The 26,185-nt window shown below is 41.8% G+C and overlaps 1 protein-coding gene across 3 annotated transcripts in view; it reads left to right on the plus strand.

Annotated features, from left to right (window-relative positions):
• LOC124123571 (Down syndrome cell adhesion molecule homolog) overlaps positions 1-26,185 on the plus strand; it is a 147,967-nt gene that overhangs the window by 119,928 nt on the left and 1,854 nt on the right. For all 3 annotated transcript variants that reach the window (XM_048398304.1, XM_046486772.2, XM_046486773.2), the window contains 6 exons: positions 150-378; positions 580-787; positions 23,713-23,886; positions 24,791-24,857; positions 25,288-25,354; positions 26,023-26,155. In XM_048398304.1, coding sequence (XP_048254261.1) covers positions 150-378; positions 580-787; positions 23,713-23,886; positions 24,791-24,857; positions 25,288-25,354; positions 26,023-26,155 — 878 coding nt within the window. The remainder of the gene's footprint in view (positions 1-149; positions 379-579; positions 788-23,712; positions 23,887-24,790; positions 24,858-25,287; positions 25,355-26,022; positions 26,156-26,185) is intronic.

Here is a 26,185-nt window from a genome sequence, read left to right on the forward strand (position 1 = left end):
TATCCCTCATGATGTATGTTAGTATATGTTATTTCAATCAGATGTGTTGTATCTTTGACACCCGTTATCGTTATTCTCAGCTAAGAATCACACCTCATAATTAAACCTCTGGACTTTTGAACATTGATGTAAAAGTTGCTGTGTATCAGACATCTACCACCAACACGCCAGAAGACGTACGGGGCTACGTGATCTACTACAGGAAGCTCGACAGAGACGACAGGGAATATTCCGTGGTGACAGTTGACGGTGCTGCGAAACATACTGCTCTCATCTCTAATCTAGAGGAACAAACTACATACGAGGTCAAAGTAGCAGCTGTAAACGTAGGAGGCCAAGGTCCTTTGTCTGGCGCACAATCAACAAAGACCAAACTGAGTGTGTACTTTTTGATTCCTTTAAACTAGATGCAGTGTGTTCAGCTGAAAGGGTTTTATTGCTAATGAGCTGATGTGTACTAAACTATATAAAGTGTGCTCAGTTGAAGGGGTTGTATTACTTTTTAACTGCAGTTCATCATGTCATCTTATTCTTAAACATGGAATAGATAAAGACTTCTTTTTCCTATTTCGTTTCCAGAGCTGTTCAGTTTAGCAGCATACAGTGGGGTGGACATGGGTACCAGCGGCCAGATGCTCGCTGTGCTTGCTGGTTGCATATCGCTTTTGCTGCTGCTACTGGTTATTATCTGCTTATGTTTACAACATCGTCGGCTCAAGAAGATGGACAGCGTATCTTTCCTCAAACCGTCGCACAGACTAGATAGGTTTTACCTAGAAAATCCCAAGTAAGTGATGCACCGGCTTTTACAGCACGCGTGAAAGGGATCCTGAACTTATGTCGCTATGCGAGGACCTTTGTGCTATGTAATTTATTATATACCTGTTTTTATAACTCAAGTTTTCAGTGGATCACACTTTTTCCTCATCAAATACATTGGACAAAGTATCATATGCGTCGGGTGTGGCTCGACTCAGAAAACTCTGCTGCAGAAATCACTATTTGATACTCAATCAAATGAATTCGACAATTAGTTTGCTTCCTCGTATAAAGATCGCAATACACTGCAAAGAAAGGGTATACCAGTAACAGGTCTGTTTCAATGGTAACTGAATGCTTTGGCTACTTCCGTAAGCACGCTCAAAGCGGTAACATTAAAATAAACAGTTGGCCAGGGGTGAAAAACAAGATTTTCGTTCCCACATTTTCCTGTATAACTTAACCCTTTTCTGTTGCATAAAGGATAAATTGCATAAATTGAAGGAAAACTGCATAATTTGAAATAATTGGCTGTAACATTTGTATTAAGTCATCAAACTATCCAAATTATGTCTTTGATTACAGGTAATATGTTCGGTTATCTGAATTTGGCAAGCATTTTGTTTCATATAACTGTTATTCTAATTCTCAGTGGAAAGAAATGATAAAAAAACATGCTTTTTACTTCATTTTCAAATCTTGTGAGTTGGTAAACCACTACAACTGGTATCAAAATCTGCCTGAACCATTGTACTATCTTATACAGAAAACAAAATGGAAATGTATTACATAGGGGCTGAGATATTGTATACAATGCTACCCCACCCTCAAAATACAATTTTGACGAAAATTGCTTATTTAGATATGGTGATAGATTATGTTGATGTAGTGGATAAGTGGGATAATTGCAACAACGCTTAAAAACACAAAAATAGTAAACTCATAAAGAAAAATTATGATATATCATATGAAAGCTTTTTACATTTTCTTTTCAATTATGTACGTTATTTACTGACTCCTGTGGTAAATTGATCCCCAACAATAAAAAAGAAATATTGAAAGCTAATTTCTCTAGCGACACCAACCCACCCCCAAAGTCAGATTTCGATTAAAACGGACATCGTTTCACTCAAAATCGTAGATCAGTCAGTGGATCAGTGTGCACTCAGTTGTCATTTTGAGCTCCCTGGGGAGTATACAATCTAAACTTTACAGTCTCATCAAACGGGGTGCCGGTGAGCAGAGGCATATGTCGAACAAAGTCCCTTGCCTTAGCAGCGACCACGTATTAGTTGTGCTTAAGTTACAGCATTGGTTTTTTTCAAGTTTTGTTCAAGGGAGGTAGCATTTGTCTGAATTTCTTTCATGGTCCTACTTGTCAGAGGACATATACAGCAATATACATTTTATCAGAGGCAAAAAAGCTTTGAATTTGAACTTTGAACGTTAAGACTATGTTATCTTAAAACAACGAAGGGGCGGCAAAGTTTATATAGTGGAAGTCAGAGGTTGTTATAAAACATGTTGGTGTATTTTGTAACAATATGAATTTATGAAGGTCCAGGATTTGACTCTATTTAAAAGAAGATTTCTTCATCTGCATCTTGATTTAAACTTGAGACCTAATATTAAAGATAGTAAATATATGTATGTTCATGAAACACAAAGGTTCAAAAGGAAATAGACGTTGCTGCTTTTTGTTTTATTATGGAATATACATATCGCATTGACTTTCATATTTCATGTTTATTTCAGTGTCGAATTGCATAGAAATCCTGACACCCTTCTCTATTAGCTAGGTCTGTATCAGTAGTGTATATCTATTGGTATGCATGACCTGCTTGTCTGCACCCGCACTATTATTTAGCTACACGTATGTCCGTGGTAACAGGCGCTCGTTATGCATTCCCCTGGGACGGCCGCATCTCTAAGGAAGTAACTTCATCCCACATTGAAGTGAAACATAACTGTCTACATGGCGATGTGTAATTACACTCACTGAAGTGTCTACATGGGGATGTTCACTTACACTCACTGAAGTTTCTACATGGTGATGTGTACTTACACTCACTGAAGTGTCTACATGGTGATGTATACTTACACTCACTGAAGTGTCTACATGGTGATGTATACTTACACTCACTGAAGTGTCTACATGGTGATGTATACTTACACTCACTGAAGTGTCTACATGGTGATGTATACTTACACTCACTGAAGTGTCTACATGGCGATGTGCACTTACGTTCACTGAAGTGTCTACATGGTGATGTGTACTTACACTCACTGAAGTGTCTACATGGCGATGTGTATTTACACTCACTAAAGTGTCTACATGGTGATGTATACTTACACTCACTGAAGTGTCTACATGGTGATGTGTACTTACACTCACTGAAGTGTCTACATGGTGATGTATACTTACACTCACTGAAGTGTCTACATGGTGATGTATACTTACACTCACTGAAGTGTCTACATGGCGATGTGCACTTACGTTCACTGAAGTGTCTACATGGCGATGTGTACTTACACTCACTGAAGTGTCTACATGGCGATGTGTATTTACACTCACTAAAGTGTCTACATGGCGATGTATACTTACGTTCACTGAAGTGCCTACATGGCGATGTGTACTTACACTCACTGAAGTGCCTACATGGCGATGTATACTTACGTTCAATGAAGTGCCTACATGGCGATGTATACTTACACTCACTGAAGTGTCTACATGGCGATGTGCACTTACACCCTGATTGAAGTGTCTACATGGCGATGTGCACTTACACCCTGATTGAAGTGTCTACATGGCGATGTGCACTTACACCCTGATTGAAGTGTCTACATGGCGATGTGCACTTACACCCTGATTGAAGTGCCTACATGGTGATGTGTACTTACACTCACTGAAGTGTCTACATGGCGATGTATACTTACACTCACTGAAGTGTCTACATGGCGATGTGTACTTACACTCACTCAAGTGTCTACATGGTGATGTATACTTACACTCACTGAAGTGTCTACATGGCGATGTGTACTTACGTTCACTGAAGTGTCTACATGGCGATGTGTACTTACGTTCACTGAAGTACCTACATGGCGATGTGTACTTACACTCACTGAAGTGCCTACATGGCGATGTATACTTACGTTCACTGAAGTGCCTACATGGCGATGTATACTTACACTCACTGAAGTGTCTACATGGCGATGTGTACTTACACTCACTGAAGTGTCTACATGGTGATGTATACTTACACTCACTGAAGTGTCTACATGGCGATGTGTACTTACGTTCACTGAAGTGTCTACATGGCGATGTGTACTTACGTTCACTGAAGTGTCTACATGGCGATGTATACTTACACTCACTGAAGTGTCTACATGGCGATGTGTACTTACACTCACTGAAGTGTCTACATGGTGATGTATACTTACACTCACTGAAGTGTCTACATGGCGATGTGTACTTACGTTCACTGAAGTGTCTACATGGCGATGTGTACTTACGTTCACTGAAGTACCTACATGGCGATGTGTACTTACACTCACTGAAGTGCCTACATGGCGATGTATACTTACGTTCACTGAAGTGCCTACATGGCGATGTATACTTACACTCACTGAAGTGTCTACATGGCGATGTGTACTTACACTCACTGAAGTGTCTACATGGTGATGTATACTTACACTCACTGAAGTGTCTACATGGCGATGTGTACTTACGTTCACTGAAGTGTCTACATGGCGATGTGTACTTACGTTCACTGAAGTACCTACATGGCGATGTGTACTTACACTCACTGAAGTGCCTACATGGCGATGTATACTTACGTTCACTGAAGTGCCTACATGGCGATGTATACTTACACTCACTGAAGTGTCTACATGGCGATGTGTACTTACACTCACTGAAGTGTCTACATGGCGATGTGTACTTACACTCACTGAAGTGTCTACATGGCGATGCGCACTTACACTCATTGAAGTGTCTACATGGCGATGTACACTCACACCCTGATTGAAGTGTCTACATGGCGATGTGCACTTACACCCTGATTGAAGTGTCTACATGGCGATGTGCACTTACACCCTGATTGAAGTGTCTACATGGCTATGTGTACTTACACTCACTGAAGTGTCTACATGGCGATGTGTACTTACACTCACTGAAGTGTCTACATGGCGATGTGCACTTACACTCACTGAAGTGTCTACATGGCGATGTATACTTACACTCACTGAAGTGTCTACATGGCGATGTATACTTACACTCACTGAAATGTCTACATGGCGATGTGTACTTACACTCACTGAAGTGTCTACATGGCGATGTGCACTTACACTCACTGAAGTGTCTACATGGCGATGTGCACTTACACCCTGATTGAAGTGTCTACATGGCGATGTGTACTTACACTCACTGAAGTGTCTACATGGCGATGTGTACTTACACTCACTGAAGTGTCTACATGGCGATGTATACTTACACTCACTGAAGTGTCTACATGGCGATGTGTACTTACACTCATTCAAGTGTCTACATGGCGATGTGTACTTACACTCACTGAAGTGTCTACATGGCGATGTGCACTTACACCCTGATTGAAGTGTCTACATGGCGATGTGCACTTACACTCACTGAAGTGTCTACATGGCGATGTGCACTTACACTCATTGAAGTGTCTACAAGGCGATGTGCACTTACACTTATTGAAGTGTCTACATGGCGATGTATACTTAAACTCATTGAAGTGTCTACAAGGCGATGTATACTTACACTCATTGAAGTGTCTACATGGCGATGTATACTTACACTCATTGAAGTGTCTACATGGCGATGTATACTTACACTCACTGAAGTGTCTACATGGCGATGTATACTTACACTCATTGAAGTGTCTACATGGCGATGTGTACTTACACTCACTGAAGTGTCTACATGGCGTTGTGTACTTACACTTACTGAAGTGTCTACATGGCGATGTGCACTTACACTCACTGAAGTGTCTACAAGGCGATGTGTACTTACACTCATTCAAGTGTCTACATGGCGATGTGTACTTACACTCACTGAAGTGTCTACATGGCGATGTATACTTACACTCACTGAAGTGTCTACATGGCGATGTATACTTACACTAACTGAAGTGTCTACATGGCGATGTGCACTTACACTCATTGAAGTGTCTACAAGGCGATGTGTACTTACACTCACTGAAGTGTCTACATGGCGATGTACACTTACACTGATTGAAGTGTCTACATGGCGATGTATACCTACACTCACTGAAGTGTCTACATGGCGATGTATACTTACACTCACTGAAGTGTCTACATGGCGATGTATACTTACACTCACTGAAGTGTCTACATGGCGATGTATACTTACGTTCACTGAAGTGTCTACATGGTGATGTGCACTTACACTCACTGAAGTGTCTACATGGCGATGTATACTTACGTTCACTGAAGTGTCTACATGGCGATGTGCACTTACACTCACTGAAGTGTCTACATGTCGATGTATACTTACGTTCACTGAAGTGTCTACATGGCGATGTATACTTACACTGATTGAAGTGTCTACATGGCGATGTACACTTACACTCACTGAACTGTCTACATGGCGATGTACACTTACACTGATTGAAGTGTCTACATGGCGATGTATACTTACACTCACTGAAGTGTCTACATGGCGATGTATACTTACACTCACTGAAGTGTCTACATGGCGATGTATACTTACACTCACTGAAGTGTCTACATGGCGATGTATACTTACGTTCACTGAAGTGTCTACATGGTGATGTGCACTTACACTCACTGAAGTGTCTACATGGCGATGTATACTTACGTTCACTGAAGTGTCTACATGGTGATGTGCACTTACACTCACTGAAGTGTCTACATGGCGATGTATACTTACGTTCACTGAAGTGTCTACATGGCGATGTGCACTTACACTCACTGAAGTGTCTACATGTCGATGTATACTTACGTTCACTGAAGTGTCTACATGGCGATGTATACTTACACTGATTGAAGTGTCTACATGGCGATGTACACTTACACTCACTGAACTGTCTACATGGCGATGTACACTTACACTGATTGAAGTGTCTACATGGCGATGTATACCTACACTCACTGAAGTGTCTACATGGCGATGTATACTTACACTCACTGAAGTGTCTACATGGCGATGTATACTTACACTCACTGAAGTGTCTACATGGCGATGTATACTTACGTTCACTGAAGTGTCTACATGGTGATGTGCACTTACACTCACTGAAGTGTCTACATGGCGATGTATACTTACGTTCACTGAAGTGTCTACATGGCGATGTACACTTACACTGATTGAAGTGTCTACATGGTGATGTGCACTTACACTCATTGAAGTGTCTACAAGGCGATGTGTACTTACACTCACTGAAGTGTCTACATGGCGATGTACACTTACACTGATTGAAGTGTCTACATGGCGATGTATACTTACACTCACTGAAGTGTCTACATGGCGATGTATACTTACGTTCACTGAAGTGTCTACATGGTGATGTGCACTTACACTCACTGAAGTGTCTACATGGCGATGTATACTTACGTTCACTGAAGTGTCTACATGGCGATGTGCACTTACACTCACTGAAGTGTCTACATGGCGATGTGTACTTACACTCACTGAAGTGTCTACATGGTGATGTATACTTACACTCACTGAAGTGTCTACATGGCGATGTGCACTTACACTCACTGAAGTGTCTACATGGCGATGTATACTTACACTCACTGAAGTGTCTACATGGCGATGTACACTTACACTGATTGGGGTGTCTACATGGCGATGTGCACTTACACTGATTGAAGTGTCTACATGGCGATGTGCACTTTCACTCACTGAAGTGTCTACATGGCGATGTACACTTACACTGATTGAGGTGTCTACATGGCGAAGTGCACTTACACCCTGATTGAAGTGTCTACATGGCGATGTGCACTTTCACTCACTGAAGTGTCTACATAGCGATATGCACTTACACTGATTGAAGTGTCTCCATGGCAATGTGTACTTACACTGATTGAAGTGTCTACATGGCGATGTGCACTTACACTGATTGAAGTTTCTACATGGGGATGTGAACTAAAAATGATTGAAGTGTCTACATGGCGATATGCACTTTCACTCATTGAAGTGTCTACATGGCGATGTGCACTTTCACTGATTGAAGTGTCTACATGGCGATGTGAACTTACACTGATTGAAGTGTCTACATGGCGATGTGAACTTACACTGATTGAAGTGTCTACATGGTGATGTGCACTTTCACTGATTGAAGTGTCTACATGGCGATGTGAACTTACACTCATTGAAGTGTCTACATGGCGATGTGCACTTACACTCATTGAAGTGTCTACATGGCGATGTCCACTTACAGTCATTGAAGTGTCTACATGGCGATGTTCACTTACACTCAATGAATTGTCTTCATGGAGATGTGCACTTACACTCACTAAATTGTCTACATCGCGATGTGTACTTTTACTCGCTAAATTGTCTACATAGCGATGTTCACTTACACTGATTGAAGTGTCTACATGACGATGTGAACTTACACTGATTGAAGTGTCTACATGGCGATGTGCACTTACACTCACTGAAGTGTCTACATGGCGATGTGTACTTACACTCACTAAATTGTCTACAACGCGATGTGTACTTTTACTCACTAAATTGTCTACATAGCGATGTTCACTTACACTGATTGAAGTGTCTACATGGCGATGTGCACTTTCACTCACTGAAGTGTCTACATGGCGATGTGCACTTACAGTCATTGAAGTATCTGCATGGCGATGTGCACTTACACTCAATGAATTGTCTTCATGGAGATGTGCACTTACACTCACTAAATTGTCTACATGGCGATGTGCACTTACACTGATTGAAGTGTCTACATAGCGATGTGTACTGCCACTCACTGAAGTGTCTACATGGCGATATGCACTTACAGTCATTGAAGTGTCTACATGGCGATGTATACTTACACTCACTGAAGTGTCTACATGGTGATGTGTACTTACACTCACTGAAGTGTCTACATGGCGATGTATACTTACACTCACTGAAGTGTCTACATGGCGATGTGCACTTACACTCACTAAATTGTCTACAACGCGATGTGTACTTTTACTCACTAAATTGTCTACATAGCGATGTTCACTTACACTGATTGAAGTGTCTACATGGCGATGTGCACTTTCACTCACTGAAGTGTCTACATGGCGATGTGCACTTACAGTCATTGAAGTATCTGCATGGCGATGTGCACTTACACTCAATGAATTGTCTTCATGGAGATGTGCACTTACACTCACTAAATTGTCTACATGGCGATGTGCACTTACACTGATTGAAGTGTCTACATAGCGATGTGTACTGCCACTCACTGAAGTGTCTACATGGCGATATGCACTTACAGTCATTGAAGTGTCTACATGGCGATGTATACTTACACTCACTGAAGTGTCTACATGGTGATGTGTACTTACACTCACTGAAGTGTCTACATGGCGATATGCACTTACAGTCATTGAAGTGTCTACAAGGCGATGTGTACTTACACTCACTGAAGTGTCTACATGGCGATGTGCACTTACACTCACTGAAGTGTCTACATGGCGATGTGTACTTACACTCACTGAAGTGTCTACATGGCGATGTGCACTTACAGTCATTGAAGTGTCTACAAGGCGATGTGTACTTACACTCACTGAAGTGTCTACATGGCGATGTGCACTTACACTCACTGAAGTGTCTACATGGCGATATGCACTTACAGTCATTGAAGTGTCTACAAGGCGATGTGTACTTACACTCACTGAAGTGTCTACATGGCGATGTGCACTTACACTCACTGAAGTGTCTACATGGCGATGTGTACTTACACTCACTGAAGTGTCTACATGGCGATGTGCACTTACACTCACTGAAGTGTCTACATGGCGATGTATACTTACACTCACTGAAGTGTCTACATGGCGATGTGTACTTACACTCACTGAAGTGTCTACATGGCGATATGCACTTACACTCACTGAAGTGTCTACATGGCGATGTATACTTACACTCACTGAAGTGTCTACATGGCGATGTGCACTTTCACTCACTGAAGTGTCTACATGGCGATGTGCACTTACACTCACTGAAGTGTCTACATGGCGATGTATACTTACGTTCACTGAAGTGTCTACATGGCGATGTGTACTTACACTCACTGAAGTGTCTACATGGCGATGTGTACTTACACTCACTGAAGTGTCTACATGGCGATGTGTACTTACACTCACTGAAGTGTCTACATGGCGATATGCACTTGCACTCACTGAAGTGTCTACATGGCGATGTGCACTTACACTGATTGAAGTGTCTACATGGCGATGTGCACTTTCACACACTGAAGTGTCTACATGGCGATGTACACTTACACTCATTGAAGTGTCTACATGGCGATGTGCACTTACACTCACTGAAGTGTCTACATGGCGATGTATACTTACACTCACTGAAGTGTCTACATGGCGATGTATACTTACACTCACTGAAGTGTCTACATGGTGATGCATACTTACACTCATTGAAGTGTCTACATGGCGATGTGCACTTACACTCACTGAAGTGTCTACATGGCGATGTGCACTTACACTCACTGAAGTGTCTACATGGCGATATGCACTTACACTCACTGAAGTGTCTACATGGCGATGTGCACTTACACTCACTGAAGTGTCTACATGGCGATGTATACTTACACTCACTGAAGTGTCTACATGGCGATGTATACTTACACTCACTGAAGTGTCTACATGGCGATGTGCACTTACACTCACTGAAGTGTCTACATGGCGATGTGCACTTACACTGATTGAAGTGTCTACATGGCGATGTGCACTTTCACACACTGAAGTGTCTACATGGCGATGTGCACTTACACTGATTGAAGTGTCTACATGGCGATGTACACTTTCACACACTGAAGTGTCTACATGGCGATGTGCACTTACACTGATTGAAGTGTCTACATGGCGATGTGCACTTTCACACACTGAAGTGTCTACATGGCGATGTGCACTTACACTGATTGAAGTGTCTACATGGCGATATACACTTTCACACACTGAAGTGTCTACATGGCGATGTGCACTTACACTGATTGAAGTGTCTACATGGCGATGTACACTTTCACACACTGAAGTGTCTACATGGCGATGTGCACTTACACTGATTGAAGTGTCTACATGGCGATGTACACTTTCACACACTGAAGTGTCTACATGGCGATGTGCACTTACACTGATTGAAGTGTCTACATGGCGATGTGCACTCACACTGATTGAAGTGTCTACATGGCGATGTGCACTTTCACTCACTGAAGTGTCTACATGGCGATGTACACTTACACTGATTGAGGTGTCTACATGGCGATGTGCACTTTCACTCACTGAAGTGTCTACATGGCGATGTACACTTTCACTCACTGAAGTGTCTACATAGCTATGTGCACTTTCACTCACTGAAGTGTCTACATGGCGATGTACACTTTCACTCACTGAAGTGTCTACATGGCGATGTGCACTTTCACTCACTGAAGTGTCTACATGGCGATGTACACTTTCAATCACTGAAGTGTCTACATGGCGATGTATACTTTCACTCACTGAAGTGTCTACATGGCGATGTGCACTTACACTGATTGAGGTGTCTACATGGCGATGTACACTTACACCCTGATTGAAGTGTCTACATGGCGATGTGCACTTACACTCACTGAAGTGTCTACATGGCGATATGCACTTACACTCACTGAAGTGTCTACATGGCGATGTGCACTTACACTGATTGAAGTGACTACATTGCGATGTGCACTTACACTCACTGAAGTGTCTACATGGCGATGTGTACTTACACTCACTGAAGTGTCTACATGGCGATGTGCACTAACACTCATTGAAGTGTCTCCACGGCGAGGTATACTTACATTCAATTAAGTGTCTACATGACGATGTGCATTTACACTGATTGAAGTGTCTACATGGCGATATGCACTTACAGTCATTGAAGTGTCTACATAGCGATGTGTACTTACACTCACTGAAGTGTCTACATGGTGATGTGCACTTACACTCATTGACGTGTCTAGATAGTGATGTCCACTTACACTCATTGACGTGTCTACATAGTGATGTCCACTTACACTGATTGAGGTGTCTACATGGTGATGTCCAATTACACTCATTGAAGTGTCTACATGGTGATGTGCACTTACACTGATTGAAGTGTCTACATGGCGATGTGCACTTACACTGATTGAAGTGTCTACATGACGATGTGCACTTACACTCATTGAAGTGTCTGCATGGCGATGTGCACTTACACTCAATGAAGTGTCTACATGGCGATGTGCACCTTCACTCTCTGAAGTGTCTACATGGCGATGTGCACTTTCACTCACTGAAGTGTCTACATGGCGATGTACACTTTCACTCACTGAAGTGTCTACATAGCGATGTGCACTTTCACTCACTGAAGTGTCTACATGGCGATGTACACTTTCACTCACTGAAGTGTCTACATGGCGATGTGCACTTTCACTCACTGAAGTGTCTACATGGCGATGTGCACTTTCACTCACTGAAGTGTCTACATGGCGATGTACACTTTCACTCACTGAAGTGTCTACATGGCGATGTGCACTTTCACTCACTGAAGTGTCTACATGGCGATGTGCACTTACACTGATTGAGGTGTCTACATAGCGATGTACACTTACACCCTGATTGAAGTGTCTACATGGCGATGTGCACTTTCACTCACTGAAGTGTCTACATGGCGATATGCACTTACACTCACTGAAGTGTCTACATGGCGATGTGCACTTACACTGATTGAAGTGACTACATTGCGATGTGCACTTACACTCACTCAAGTGTCTACATGGCGATGTGCACTAACACTCATTGAAGTGTCTCCACGGCGAGGTATACTTACATTCAATTAAGTGTCTACATGACGATGTGCATTTACACTGATTGAAGTGTCTACATGGCGATATGCACTTACAGTCATTGAAGTGTCTACATAGCGATGTGTACTTACACTCACTGAAGTGTCTACATGGTGATGTGCACTTACACTCATTGACGCGTCTACATAGTGATGTCCACTTACACTCATTGAAGTGTCTATATGGTAATGTCCACTTACACTCATTGAAGTGTCTACATGGTGATGTGTACTTACACTCGTTGAAGTGTCTACATGGCGATGTGAACTTACACTGATTGAAGTGTCTACATGACGATGTGCACTTACACTGATTGAAGTGTCTGCATTGCGATGTGCACTTACACTCAATGAAGTGTCTACATGGTGATGTCCAATTACACTCATTGAAGTGTCTACATGGTGATGTGCACTTACACTGATTGAAGTGTCTACATGGCGATGTGCACTTACACTGATTGAAGTGTCTACATGACGATGTGCACTTACACTGATTGAAGTGTCTGCATGGCGATGTGCACTTACACTCAATGAAGTGTCTACATGGCGATGTGCACCTTCACTCTCTGAAGTGTCTACATGGCGATGTGCACTTTCACTCACTGAAGTGTCTACATGGCGATGTACACTTTCACTCACTGAAGTGTCTACATAGCGATGTGCACTTTCACTCACTGAAGTGTCTACATGGCGATGTACACTTTCACTCACTGAAGTGTCTACATGGCGATGTGCACTTTCACTCACTGAAGTGTCTACATGGCGATGTGCACTTTCACTCACTGAAGTGTCTACATGGCGATGTACACTTTCACTCACTGAAGTGTCTACATGGCGATGTGCACTTTCACTCACTGAAGTGTCTACATGGCGATGTGCACTTACACTGATTGAGGTGTCTACATGGCGATGTACACTTACACCCTGATTGAAGTGTCTACATGGCGATGTGCACTTACACTGATTGAAGTGACTACATTGCGATGTTCACTTACACTCACTGAAGTGTCTACATGGCGATGTGCACTTACACTGATTGAAGTGACTACATTGCGATGTTCACTTACACTCACTGAAGTGTCTACATGGCGATGTGCACTTACACTGATTGAGGTGTCTACATGGCGATGTACACTTACACCCTGATTGAAGTGTCTACATGGCGATGTGCACTTACACTGATTGAGGTGTCTACATAGCGATGTACACTTACACCCTGATTGAAGTGTCTACATGGCGATGTGCACTTTCACTCACTGAAGTGTCTACATGGCGATATGCACTTACACTCACTGAAGTGTCTACATGGCGATGTGCACTTACACTGATTGAAGTGACTACATTGCGATGTTCACTTACACTCACTGAAGTGTCTACATGGCGATGTGCACTTACACTGATTGAAGTGACTACATTGCGATGTTCACTTACACTCACTGAAGTGTCTACATGGCGATGTGCACTAACACTCATTGAAGTGTCTCCACGGCGAGGTATACTTACATTCACTTAAGTGTCTACATGACGATGTGCATTTACACTGATTGAAGTGTCTACATGGCGATATGCACTTACAGTCATTGAAGTGTCTACATAGCGATGTGTACTTACACTCACTGAAGTGTCTACATGGTGATGTGCACTTACACTCATTGACGTGTCTACATAGTGATGTCCACTTACACTCGTTGAAGTGTCTACATGGTGATGTCCAATTACACTCACTGAAGTGTCTACATGGTGATGTGCACTTACACTCGTTGAAGTGTCTACATGGTGATGTCCAATTACACTGATTGAAGTGTCTACATGGCGATGTGCACTTACACTGATTGAAGTGTCTACATGACGATGTGCACTTACACTCATTGAAGTGTCTGCATGGCGATGTGCACTTACACTCAATGAAGTGTCTACATGGCGATGTGCACCTTCACTCTCTGAAGTGTCTACATGGCGATGTGCACTTTCACTCACTGAAGTGTCTACATGGCGATGTATACTTACACTCATTTAAGTGTCTACATTGCGACGTGCACTTACACCCTGATTGAAGTGTCTACATGGCGATGTGAACTTACACTGATTGAAGTCACTACATGGCGATGTGCACTTACACTCACTGAAGTGTCTACATGGCGATGTGCACTAACACTCATTGAGGTGTCTCCATGGCGATGTATACTTACGTTCACTGAAGTGTCTACATGGCGATGTGCATTTACACTGATTGAAGTGTCTATATCGCGATGTCCACTTACGGTGATTGAAGTGTCTACATGGCGATGTGAACTTACACTCATTGAAGTGTCTACATGGTGATGTGCACTTACACTCATTGAAGTGTCTACATAGTGATGTCCACTTACACTCATTGAAGTGTCTATATGGTGATGTCCACTTACACTGATTGAAGTGTCTACATGGTGATGTGTACTTACACTCATTGAAGTGTCTACATGGTGATGTCCGCTTACACTGATTGAAGTGTCTACATGGCGATGTTCCCTTTCACTCACTGAAGTGTCTACATGACGATGTGCACTAACACTCATTGAAGTGTCTACATGGCGATGTGCACTTACACTCACTGAAGTGTCTACATGGCGATGTATACTTACACTCACTGAAGTGTCTACATGGCAATGTATACTTACGTTCACTGAAGTGTCTACATGGCGATGTATACTCACGTCCACTGAAGTGTCTACATGGCGATGTATACTTTCACTCACTGAAGTGTCTACATGGCGATGTATACTTACACTCACTGAAGTGTCTACATGACGATGTGCACTTACACTCACTGAAATGTCTACATGGCGATGTGCACTAACACTCATTGAAGTATCTCCATGGCGATGTATACTTACTTTCACTGAAGTGTCTACATGGCGATGTATACTTACGTTTACTGAAGTGAGTGAGTGAGTGAGTGAGTATGGTTTTACGCCGCTTTTAGCAATATTCCAGCAATATCACGACGGGGGACACCAGAAATGGGTTTCACACATTGTGCGCATGTCGGGAATCGAACCCGGGTCTTCAGCGTGACGAGCGAACGCTTTAACCACCAGGATACCCGACCGCCCCATTTACTGAAGTGTCTACATGGCGATGTGTACTTACACTCACTAAAGTGTCTACATGGCGATGTGCACTTACACTCAATGAAGTGTCTACATTGCGATGTGTACCTACATTTACTGAAGTGTCTACATGGCGATTTATATTTACACTCACTGAAGTGTGTACATGGCGATGTGTACTTACACTCACTGAAGTGTCTACATGGCGATGTGTACTTACACTCACTGAAGTGTCTACATGGCGATTTATACTTACACTCACTGAAGTGTCTACATGGCGATTTATACTTACACTCACTGAAGTGTCTACATGGCGATGTGTACTTACACTCACTGAAGTGTCTACATGGCGATGTATACTTACACTCATTGAAGTGTCTACAAGGTGATGTGTACTTTCACTCACTGAAGTGTCTACATGGCGATGTATACTTACACTCATTGAAGTGCCTACATGGCGATTTATACTTACACTCACTGAAGTGTCTACATGGCGATGTATACTTACACTCACTGAAGTGTCTACATGGCGATGTATACTTACACTCATTGAAGTGTCTACATGGCGATGTGTACTTACACTCACTGAAGTGTCTACATGGCGATGTATACTTACACTCATTGAAGTGTCTACATGGCGATGTATACTTACACTCATTGAAGTGCCTACATGGCGATTTATACTTACACTCATTGAAGTGTCTACATGGCGATGTGTACTTACACTCACTGAAGTTTCTACATGGCGATGTATACTCACGTCCACTGAAGTGTCTACATGGCGATGTATACTTACGTTCACTGAAGTGTCTACATGGCGATGTATACTTACGTTCACTAAAGTGTCTTTATGGCGATGTATACTTACACTCACTGAAGTGTCTACATGGCGATGTGTACTTACACTCACTGAAGTTTCTACATGGCGATGTGTACTTACACTCACTGAAGTGTCTACATGGCGATGTATACTCACGTCCACTGAAGTGTCTACATGGCGATGTATACTTACGTTCACTGAAGTGTCTACATGGCGATGTATACTCACGTCCACTGAAGTGTCTACATGGCGATGTATACTTACACTCACTGAAGTGTCTACATGACGATGTGCACTTACACTCACTGAAATGTCTACATGGCGATGTGCACTAACACTCATTGAAGTATCTCCATGGCGATGTATACTTACGTTCACTGAAGTGTCTACATGGCGATGTATACTTACGTTTACTGAAGTGAGTGAGTGAGTGAGTGAGTATGGTTTTACGCCCCTTTTAGCAATATTCCAGCAATATCACGACGGGGGACACCAGAAATGGGTTTCACACATTGTGCCCATGTCGGGAATCGAACCCGGGTCTTCTGCGTGACGAGCGAACGCTTTAACCACCAGGATACCCGACCGCCCCGTTTACTAAAGTGTCTACATGGCGATGTGCACTTACACTCAATGAAGTGTCTACATTGCGATGTGTACCTACATTTACTGAAGTGTCTACATGGCGATTTATACTTACACTCACTGAAGTGTGTACATGGCGATGTGTACTTACACTCACTGAAGTGTCTACATGGCGATGTGTACTTACACTCACTGAAGTGTCTACATGGCGATTTATACTTACACTCACTGAAGTGTCTACATGGCGATTTATACTTACACTCATTGAAGTGCCTACATGGCGATTTATACTTACACTCACTGAAGTGTCTACATGGCGATGTATACTTACACTCACTGAAGTGTCTACATGGCGATGTATACTTACACTCATTGAAGTGTCTACATGGCGATGTGTACTTACACTCACTGAAGTGTCTACATGGCGATGTATACTTACACTCATTGAAGTGTCTACATGGCGATGTATACTTACACTCATTGAAGTGCCTACATGGCGATTTATACTTACACTCACTGAAGTGTCTACATGGCGATGTGTACTTACACTCACTGAAGTTTCTACATGGCGATGTGTACTTACACTCACTGAAGTGTCTACATGGCGATGTATACTCACGTCCACTGAAGTGTCTACATGGCGATGTATACTTACGTTCACTGAAGTGTCTACATGGCGATATATACTTACGTTCACTAAAGTGTCTTTATGGCGATGTATACTTTCACTCACTGAAGTGTCTACATGGCGATGTATACTTACACTCACTGAAGTGTCTACATGACGATGTGCACTTACACTCACTGAAATGTCTACATGGCGATGTGCACTAACACTCATTGAAGTATCTCCATGGCGATGTATACTTACGTTCACTGAAGTGTCTACATGGCGATGTATACTTACGTTTACTGAAGTGAGTGAGTGAGTGAGTGAGTATGGTTTTACGCCCCTTTTAGCAATATTCCAGCAATATCACGACGGGGGACACCAGAAATGGGTTTCACACATTGTGCCCATGTCGGGAATCGAACCCGGGTCTTCAGCGTGACGAGCGAACGCTTTAACCACCAGGATACCCGACCGCCCCGTTTACTAAAGTGTCTACATGGCGATGTGCACTTACACTCAATGAAGTGTCTACATTGCGATGTGTACCTACATTTACTGAAGTGTCTACATGGCGATTTATACTTACACTCACTGAAGTGTGTACATGGCGATGTGTACTTACACTCACTGAAGTGTCTACATGGCGATGTGTACTTACACTCACTGAAGTGTCTACATGGCGATTTATACTTACACTCACTGAAGTGTCTACATGGCGATTTATACTTACACTCACTGAAGTGTCTACATGGCGATGTGTACTTACACTCACTGAAGTGTCTACATGGCGATGTATACTTACACTCATTGAAGTGTCTACAAGGCGATGTGTACTAACACTCACTGAAGTGTCTACATGGCGATGTATACTTACACTCATTGAAGTGCCTACATGGCGATTTATACTTACACTCACTGAAGTGTCTACATGGCGATGTATACTTACACTCACTGAAGTGTCTACATGGCGATGTATACTTACACTCATTGAAGTGCCTACATGGCGATGTATACTTACACTCATTGAAGTGTCTACATGGCGATGTGTACTTACACTCACTGAAGTGTCTACATGGCGATGTATACTTACACTCATTGAAGTGTCTACATGGCGATGTATACTTACACTCATTGAAGTGCCTACATGGCGATTTATACTTACACTCACTGAAGTGTCTACATGGCGATGTGTACTTACACTCACTGAAGTTTCTACATGGCGATGTGTACTTACACTCACTGAAGTGTCTACATGGCGATGTATACTTACGTTCACTGAAGTTTCTACATGGCGATGTATACTTACACTCACTGAAGTGTCTACATGGCGATGTATACTTACACTCACTGAAGTTTCTACATGGCGATGTATACTTACGTTCACTGAAGTGTCTACATGGCGATGTATACTTACACTCACTGAAGTGTCTACATGGCGATGTATACTTACACTCACTGAAGTTTCTACATGGCGATATATACTTACGTTCACTGAAGTGTCTACATGGCGATGTATACTTACACTCACTGAAGTGTCTACATGGCGATGTATACTTACACTCACTGAAGTGTCTACATGGGGATGTATACTTACACTCACTGAAGTTTCTACATGGCGATGTATACTTACGTTCACTGAAGTGTCTACATGGCGATGTATACTTACGTTCACTGAAGTGTCTACATGGCGATGTATACTTACTCTCACTGAAGTGTCTACATTGCGATGTATACTTACACTCACTGAAGTGTCTACATGGCGATGTATACTTACACTCACTGAAGTTTCTACATGGCGATGTATACTTACGTTCACTGAAGTGTCTACATGGCGATGTATACTTACACTCACTGAAGTGTCTACATGGCGATGTATACTTACACTCACTGAAGTTTCTACATGGCGATATATACTTACGTTCACTGAAGTGTCTACATGGCGATGTATACTTACACTCACTGAAGTGTCTACATGGCGATGTATACTTACACTCACTGAAGTGTCTACATGGGGATGTATACTTACACTCACTGAAGTGTCTACATGGCGATGTATACTTACGTTCACTGAAGTGTCTACATGGCGATGTATACTTACACTCACTGAAGTGTCTACATGGCGATGTATACTTACGTTCACTGAAGTGTCTACATGGCGATGTATACTTACTCTCACTGAAGTGTCTACATGGCGATGTGTACTTACACTCACTGAAGTGTCTACATGGCGATGTGTACTTACGTTCACTGAAGTTTCTACATGGCAATGTATACTTACGTTCACTGAAGTGTCTACATGGCGATGTATACTTACGTTCACTGAAGTGTCTACATGGCGATGTATACTTACACTCACTGAAGTGCCTACATGGCGATGTATACTTACGTTCACTGAAGTGTCTACATGGCGATGTATACTTACGTTCACTGAAGTGTCTACATGGCGATGTGTACTTACACTCACTGAAGTGTCTACATGGCGATGTATACTTACACTCACTGAAGTGTCTACATGGCGATGTATACTTACGTTCACTGAAGTGTCTACATGGCGATGTATACTTACGTTCACTGAAGTGTCTACATGGCGATGTATACTTACGTTCACTGAAGTGTCTACATGGCGATGTATACTTACACTCACTGAAGTGTCTACATGGCGATGTGTACTTACACTCACTGAAGTGTCTACATGGCGATGTGTACTTACACTCACTGAAGTGTCTACATGGCGATGTATACTTACTCTCACTGAAGTGTCTACATGGCGATGTATACTTACACTCACTGAAGTGTCTACATGGCGATGTGCACTTACTGACACTGAAGTGACTACATGGCGATGTGCACTTACTGACACTGAAGTGTCTACATGGCGATGTATACTTACACTCACTGAAGTGTCTACATGGCGATGTGCACTTACTGACACTGAAGTGACTACATGGCGATGTGCACTTACTGACACTGAAGTGTCTACATGGCGATGTATACTTACACTCACTGAAGTGTCTACATGGCGATGTGCACTTACTGACACTGAAGTGACTACATGGCGATGTGCACTTACTGACACTGAAGTGACTACATGGCGATGTGCACTTACTGACACTGAAGTGACTACATGGCGATGTGCACTTACTGACACTGAAGTGACTACATGGCGATGTGCACTTACTGACACTGAAGTGACTACATGGCGATGTGCACTTACTGACACTGAAGTGTCTACATGGCGATGTGCACTTACTGACACTGAAGTGACTACATGGCGATGTGCACTTACTGACACTGAAGTGTCTACATGGCGATGTGCACTTACTGACACTGAAGTGACTACATGGCGATGTGCACTTACACACATTGAAGTGTCTGCACGGCGACATGCACTTATGTCTTTTAGCGAAACATGCATATTCTTAGCTTGGCCATGGCTCAATGTGTATAGTCTTCACGCTCCGTGTTCCATCCTAGTTGTTTGTGCTTGCTGTCATTGTGACCTTGCTTCTTATGTGAACATGACCCTACACAGCTAATGGCCTGGGATGGTGAAGGCACATATGATATAGGACAATATTTGTGACAAGCATCAAGTTTTTGACGCAAAATATGAGTCAGTGGATTCATAATGTGGCAACGTTTGGAGCAAGGACGAAAATCGCAACACTGAAATTATATCACATGCGTAAACTACATGTACGAAGTAGTGATTGTTAGTAGAGGCTTTACTTGTTAAAAACATAGTGAAAGCATATCGTATTCGATAGTCAGTTTTGTAATTCAGCGTTTGATTCTTCTTGGTAACATTCGATTTGTTTTACTATTTATTCAAAAACATATCACCTCTATTAATACACATCTACTTAAGTGTTACGAAACGTCTGGAAAGTAATCAGTCAGTGCTCCTGTTCGTCCCGCACGATTCGCATTTGAAATGAACTATGAATAACAACTTGAGATAGCGTAGACTGGTGCGATGTCTCCTGTAACAATATACTGTGACGACATGTCTTGGTGGCGGTGCAGAGGCCATCTATCTATCTATCTGTCTATCTGTCTATCTGTCTATTTATCTATCTGCCTACACATCTGTCTATCTATCTGTATTGTATCTGGTGGTTTCGAAAGCATGACAGTGGACTACAGAGGGATAATGAGGTTGGTGATTTGATGAAACACATGTATGTTACTTCTGTATATAGCTTCTGTTGATCTCGAACTGTAGTTTGCTTTAGTGATTCGGTGGTTACTGTGTGTAATTTGATAGACACGTACACATGTAAACAGCCACGTAGTGCTGCAATGATATACACGTATGAACATAAACAGACACGTGATGCTGCAATGATATATACTTAAACATATAAACAGACACGTGGTTAAATATGTTAATTATATATATAGTAACAGCTGAAGTTATCATAGCACGGTACTGGAATGCATTATGCCTTATAAAAGTTTCAGATACAATATCTTCCGATCATTGCATCAAAAGCCTGTAAAGTTAGTCTGTGAAGTTGGTCTCTGAAGGTCGGCTGAATCGTCACAGGCTCTACAGTTCGCTATGTAGAGTTGCGCCCCTTGGGCACACCAGAAACCTACGATTGTTGGTTCAAATGCCGGTTCGCCCCGGTTATAAAACCCAGAAAGATAATATGTATAAACATACATGTAGGGGATGTATGTATGTATAATTCCAATATGTATATGTAAGAGCCAGTATTTGCTGAAGCTTTTTATAATCATATACATATATCACATGACCTGTAGTATTTGATTTCTTGCATGTTTGGTATATTTACCCGTGTCTATTTGGTTATATAATATGGAATGTGTATTACGACTAGGAAAACAAAACAACTTTCTCAAGTCTCAAATACAGTTAGTTAGTTAGTTATTTCTCAAGAAATTAATTCGCACCTGAATATGATTTTATTCAGCTTTGAAAAAAAGCGTGCATTAAACGTATGGCCCCATGAAGACATTTGTATTTGTTGATTCGACCATGCGCATGTCTTCTGTCAATGTGCGCAGCTTTCTCTGAGATGAGTAAGAATAGATAAGATGTTCAATACATCAAAAACACAAATATAATCAAGTTATAAGCATCTGTATTCAAGAACTATCTTTATACTATGAGTAGCCCGACAGGCGGCTGAGACATGTCATGCGGGCTATTGGAGTTGAGGTATGTTAACTCTTGCATTAGTGTTGTTAGGGAAGGAGACGGTTCGAACGACTCTCTGTCAGTCCAGGGAATTACTTGCTCCAATACAGGAGTTCAGGTTACTGCGGCGAGGACGGTTGTCCTGATCAGATTTCCGTTATAATTGATGTACTGAACGTTTAATATGCCGCAATATTCTCTAGATCTACGCGAGATCAAAGGCTAAGTAGTGCCAAACATCACGGACTTGATGCGGAAAATATATCAATCATAAATTATGTCAGTGTGCAATGTGTTTGGATGCATTTTAGATGCTTCGCCACAGTAAGAAGGGTGTACTCATCTGGGCACTCAATAGACATAGTGTAGTGTATACAGTTGCACAGCGTTAACGACGCAACATTGCGAATGACTAGCTGATGACCACGGAAAGTCCCTATGCATGTAAAGTTATACATAATGTGCAATTCTATTGTATCTTTATGAAACAGTGCCATCTTCAACACTTCAGTAATAACGTATACTATATATTGACCAATGTTGATTTGGTTTTGTATAAATGTTACTTACCCACGTTGATGACTGGGAAATGGTCTGTTTCAGGGGTCTGTACAGAGACAAACCCAGACGTCGGGGAGCCAGCACAGCGGGCAGGGGATTATACACTTTTACAAACACTGGCTATTTGTGGGGCTATGGTGACGGGATATCAACAGACAGCGATGTAGAATTAGTTAAAACAACGTGGCTTCCGGAGGCTGGCAGATATAATACAACGTAAGAAACTTCGTAGATGTGTAATGTGCGCAAGAATAGATGAACATATTTATCTCCAGACAATTTGCTCTCTGGCAAAGATACATTTTCCCAACTATCCCCTATTATTATCACTGATACCACCGTTTGTTAGGACGAGGGCGTGAGAGCCTCTGCTGCCACCAAGTGGTGCGATGTTTTATAGCGAAGGGAAGATATGACATTAGCATCAAGTGATATATTGTATCATAGCGAAGGGAAGACATGGCATTAGCATCAAGTGATAGAATGTATTATAGCGAAGGGAATATATGACATTAGCATCAAGTGATAGAATGTATTATAGCGAAGGGAATATATGACATCAGCATCAAGTGATATGATGTATTATAGCGAAGGGAAGATATGACATTAGCATCAAGTGATAGAATGTATTATAGCGAAGAGAAGACATGGCATTAGCATCAAGTGATAGAATGTATTATAGCGAAGGGAAGATATGACATTAGCATCAAGTGATAGAATGTATTATAGCGAAGGGAATATATGACATTAGCATCACGTGATAGAATGTATTATAGCGAAGGGAATATATGACATTAGCATCAAGTGATATGATGTATTATAGCGAAGGGAAGATATGACATTAGCATCAAGTGATATAATGTATTATAGCGAAGGGAAGACCTGGCATTAGCATCAAGTGATAGAATGTATTATAGCGAAGGGAATATATGACATTAGCATCAAGTGATAGAATGTATTATAGCGAAGGGAATGTATGACATTAGCATCAAGTGATATGATGCATTAAAGCGAAGGGAAGATATGATATTAGCATCAAGTGATATGATTTATTCTAGCGAAGGGAAGACACGGCATTTCTATCTTTCTATCATATATTCATAATGTATCATTTTCCCAGACTTGTCGAGGCACATCGTGGCGATGAACGTGGCATCAGTCGTGTGAAACCCCCACCACTAGGAGAGGTATTATGTTCATTATGTTCAGATTGGTAGTAATGTGTAACTATCGGGTAAATTAGTAGTTACGAAAACTTACACGAGATCAGCTATTATGTTTAGCCCATGTGTAAGTTCTAACGTTTCGAGTTTCGAGCCGAGGAAATTGCTCTAGATTAGGGACCGGCCATTTGACATTCGGTGAGGGAAGGGGGAGGAGGGGATTGACTGGAATAGAAAACCAGATACATTTTTAATTAGAACTATGAGCCAACATGACATCTTGCAACAAACGATGTTTTGTGGCAGACAAGTTCCATTTTCAACAGCCTTAAGCTTTTTCAAGCATTTCCTATGGGACAGTTCCGACAATTTGGTTTACTGCATCATGGTTTTCTTGTATTCATATATATACATATATATATATATATACTGTTTGCGTCCAATATTTTGGCAGATCGAGATTCTCCCGGACATTAGAATCTATGACAACGCTGACGTCTATACTTCGGCTGCCAATGCAGGTTAGACTTTAACGTTCTGCGTGGGATGCACATTACATCAGTAGTCGGCTCCAAATCAAATTTATTGTCTCGCCTTCTTTTTTCTCACTACTAAATCACATCTGCCATTTACACACTAGAAACAGGAATAAGACGAATGTACACTTAATGGGGAGGTACTGCTACAGATTATATGTTTACTTGGAGAAGGAACCTAGAATTCATACATGCATGCTGCTTCTGCTTTGATAAATTAAAGCGACATAACCGTTTCCATATTAAATAGAATTCTCTATTATAAGCATAGTCGATTGTTCAAGTCCGACTATATCATGAGCATGTGTTTATGAATCGCTATGAAATAGTGAGGATACCAGGTGAGCGTATCCTTCCCCACCGGTGGCACCCGTCACAAATACATGTACATTCTCCTGACGCCAATGCCGTATACACAGGAAAAGACTACTGATAACGCTCACTGATCGCATCGGTTTTATTACCTTCCTTTATAGAGAACAAAGTATGGACGATGGTTTCTGTATATACAATATGCCCATAAACGGGAAGTTTTCAAAGAATATGAGTTAAGGCAAATATGATAGATGATATTCATATTCACACATTCTTTATATTTTGGGTTTCACCCGAAGATTAGCTTCGCTTAAACATATCTATTGCCATTTTTTCAGACTCTGGTATAGCCTATGACATGTCTAGCAGTACCGAAAATTCGGATGTTCTGGATAATTTCATCCTCCAACCAACGCATGCAGTTTTACAGTTTGAGGGAACGTCTGGTGATACAAATCGTGACCGGAATTGGTGAGTGGTTAAAATGCCAGTGGGTCACGA

The sequence above is a fragment of the Haliotis rufescens genome, unplaced genomic scaffold (genome assembly GCF_023055435.1).
Source record: "Haliotis rufescens isolate VD_foot unplaced genomic scaffold, xgHalRufe1.0.p SCAF_18, whole genome shotgun sequence".
NCBI classification, from domain to species: domain Eukaryota; kingdom Metazoa; phylum Mollusca; class Gastropoda; order Lepetellida; family Haliotidae; genus Haliotis; species Haliotis rufescens.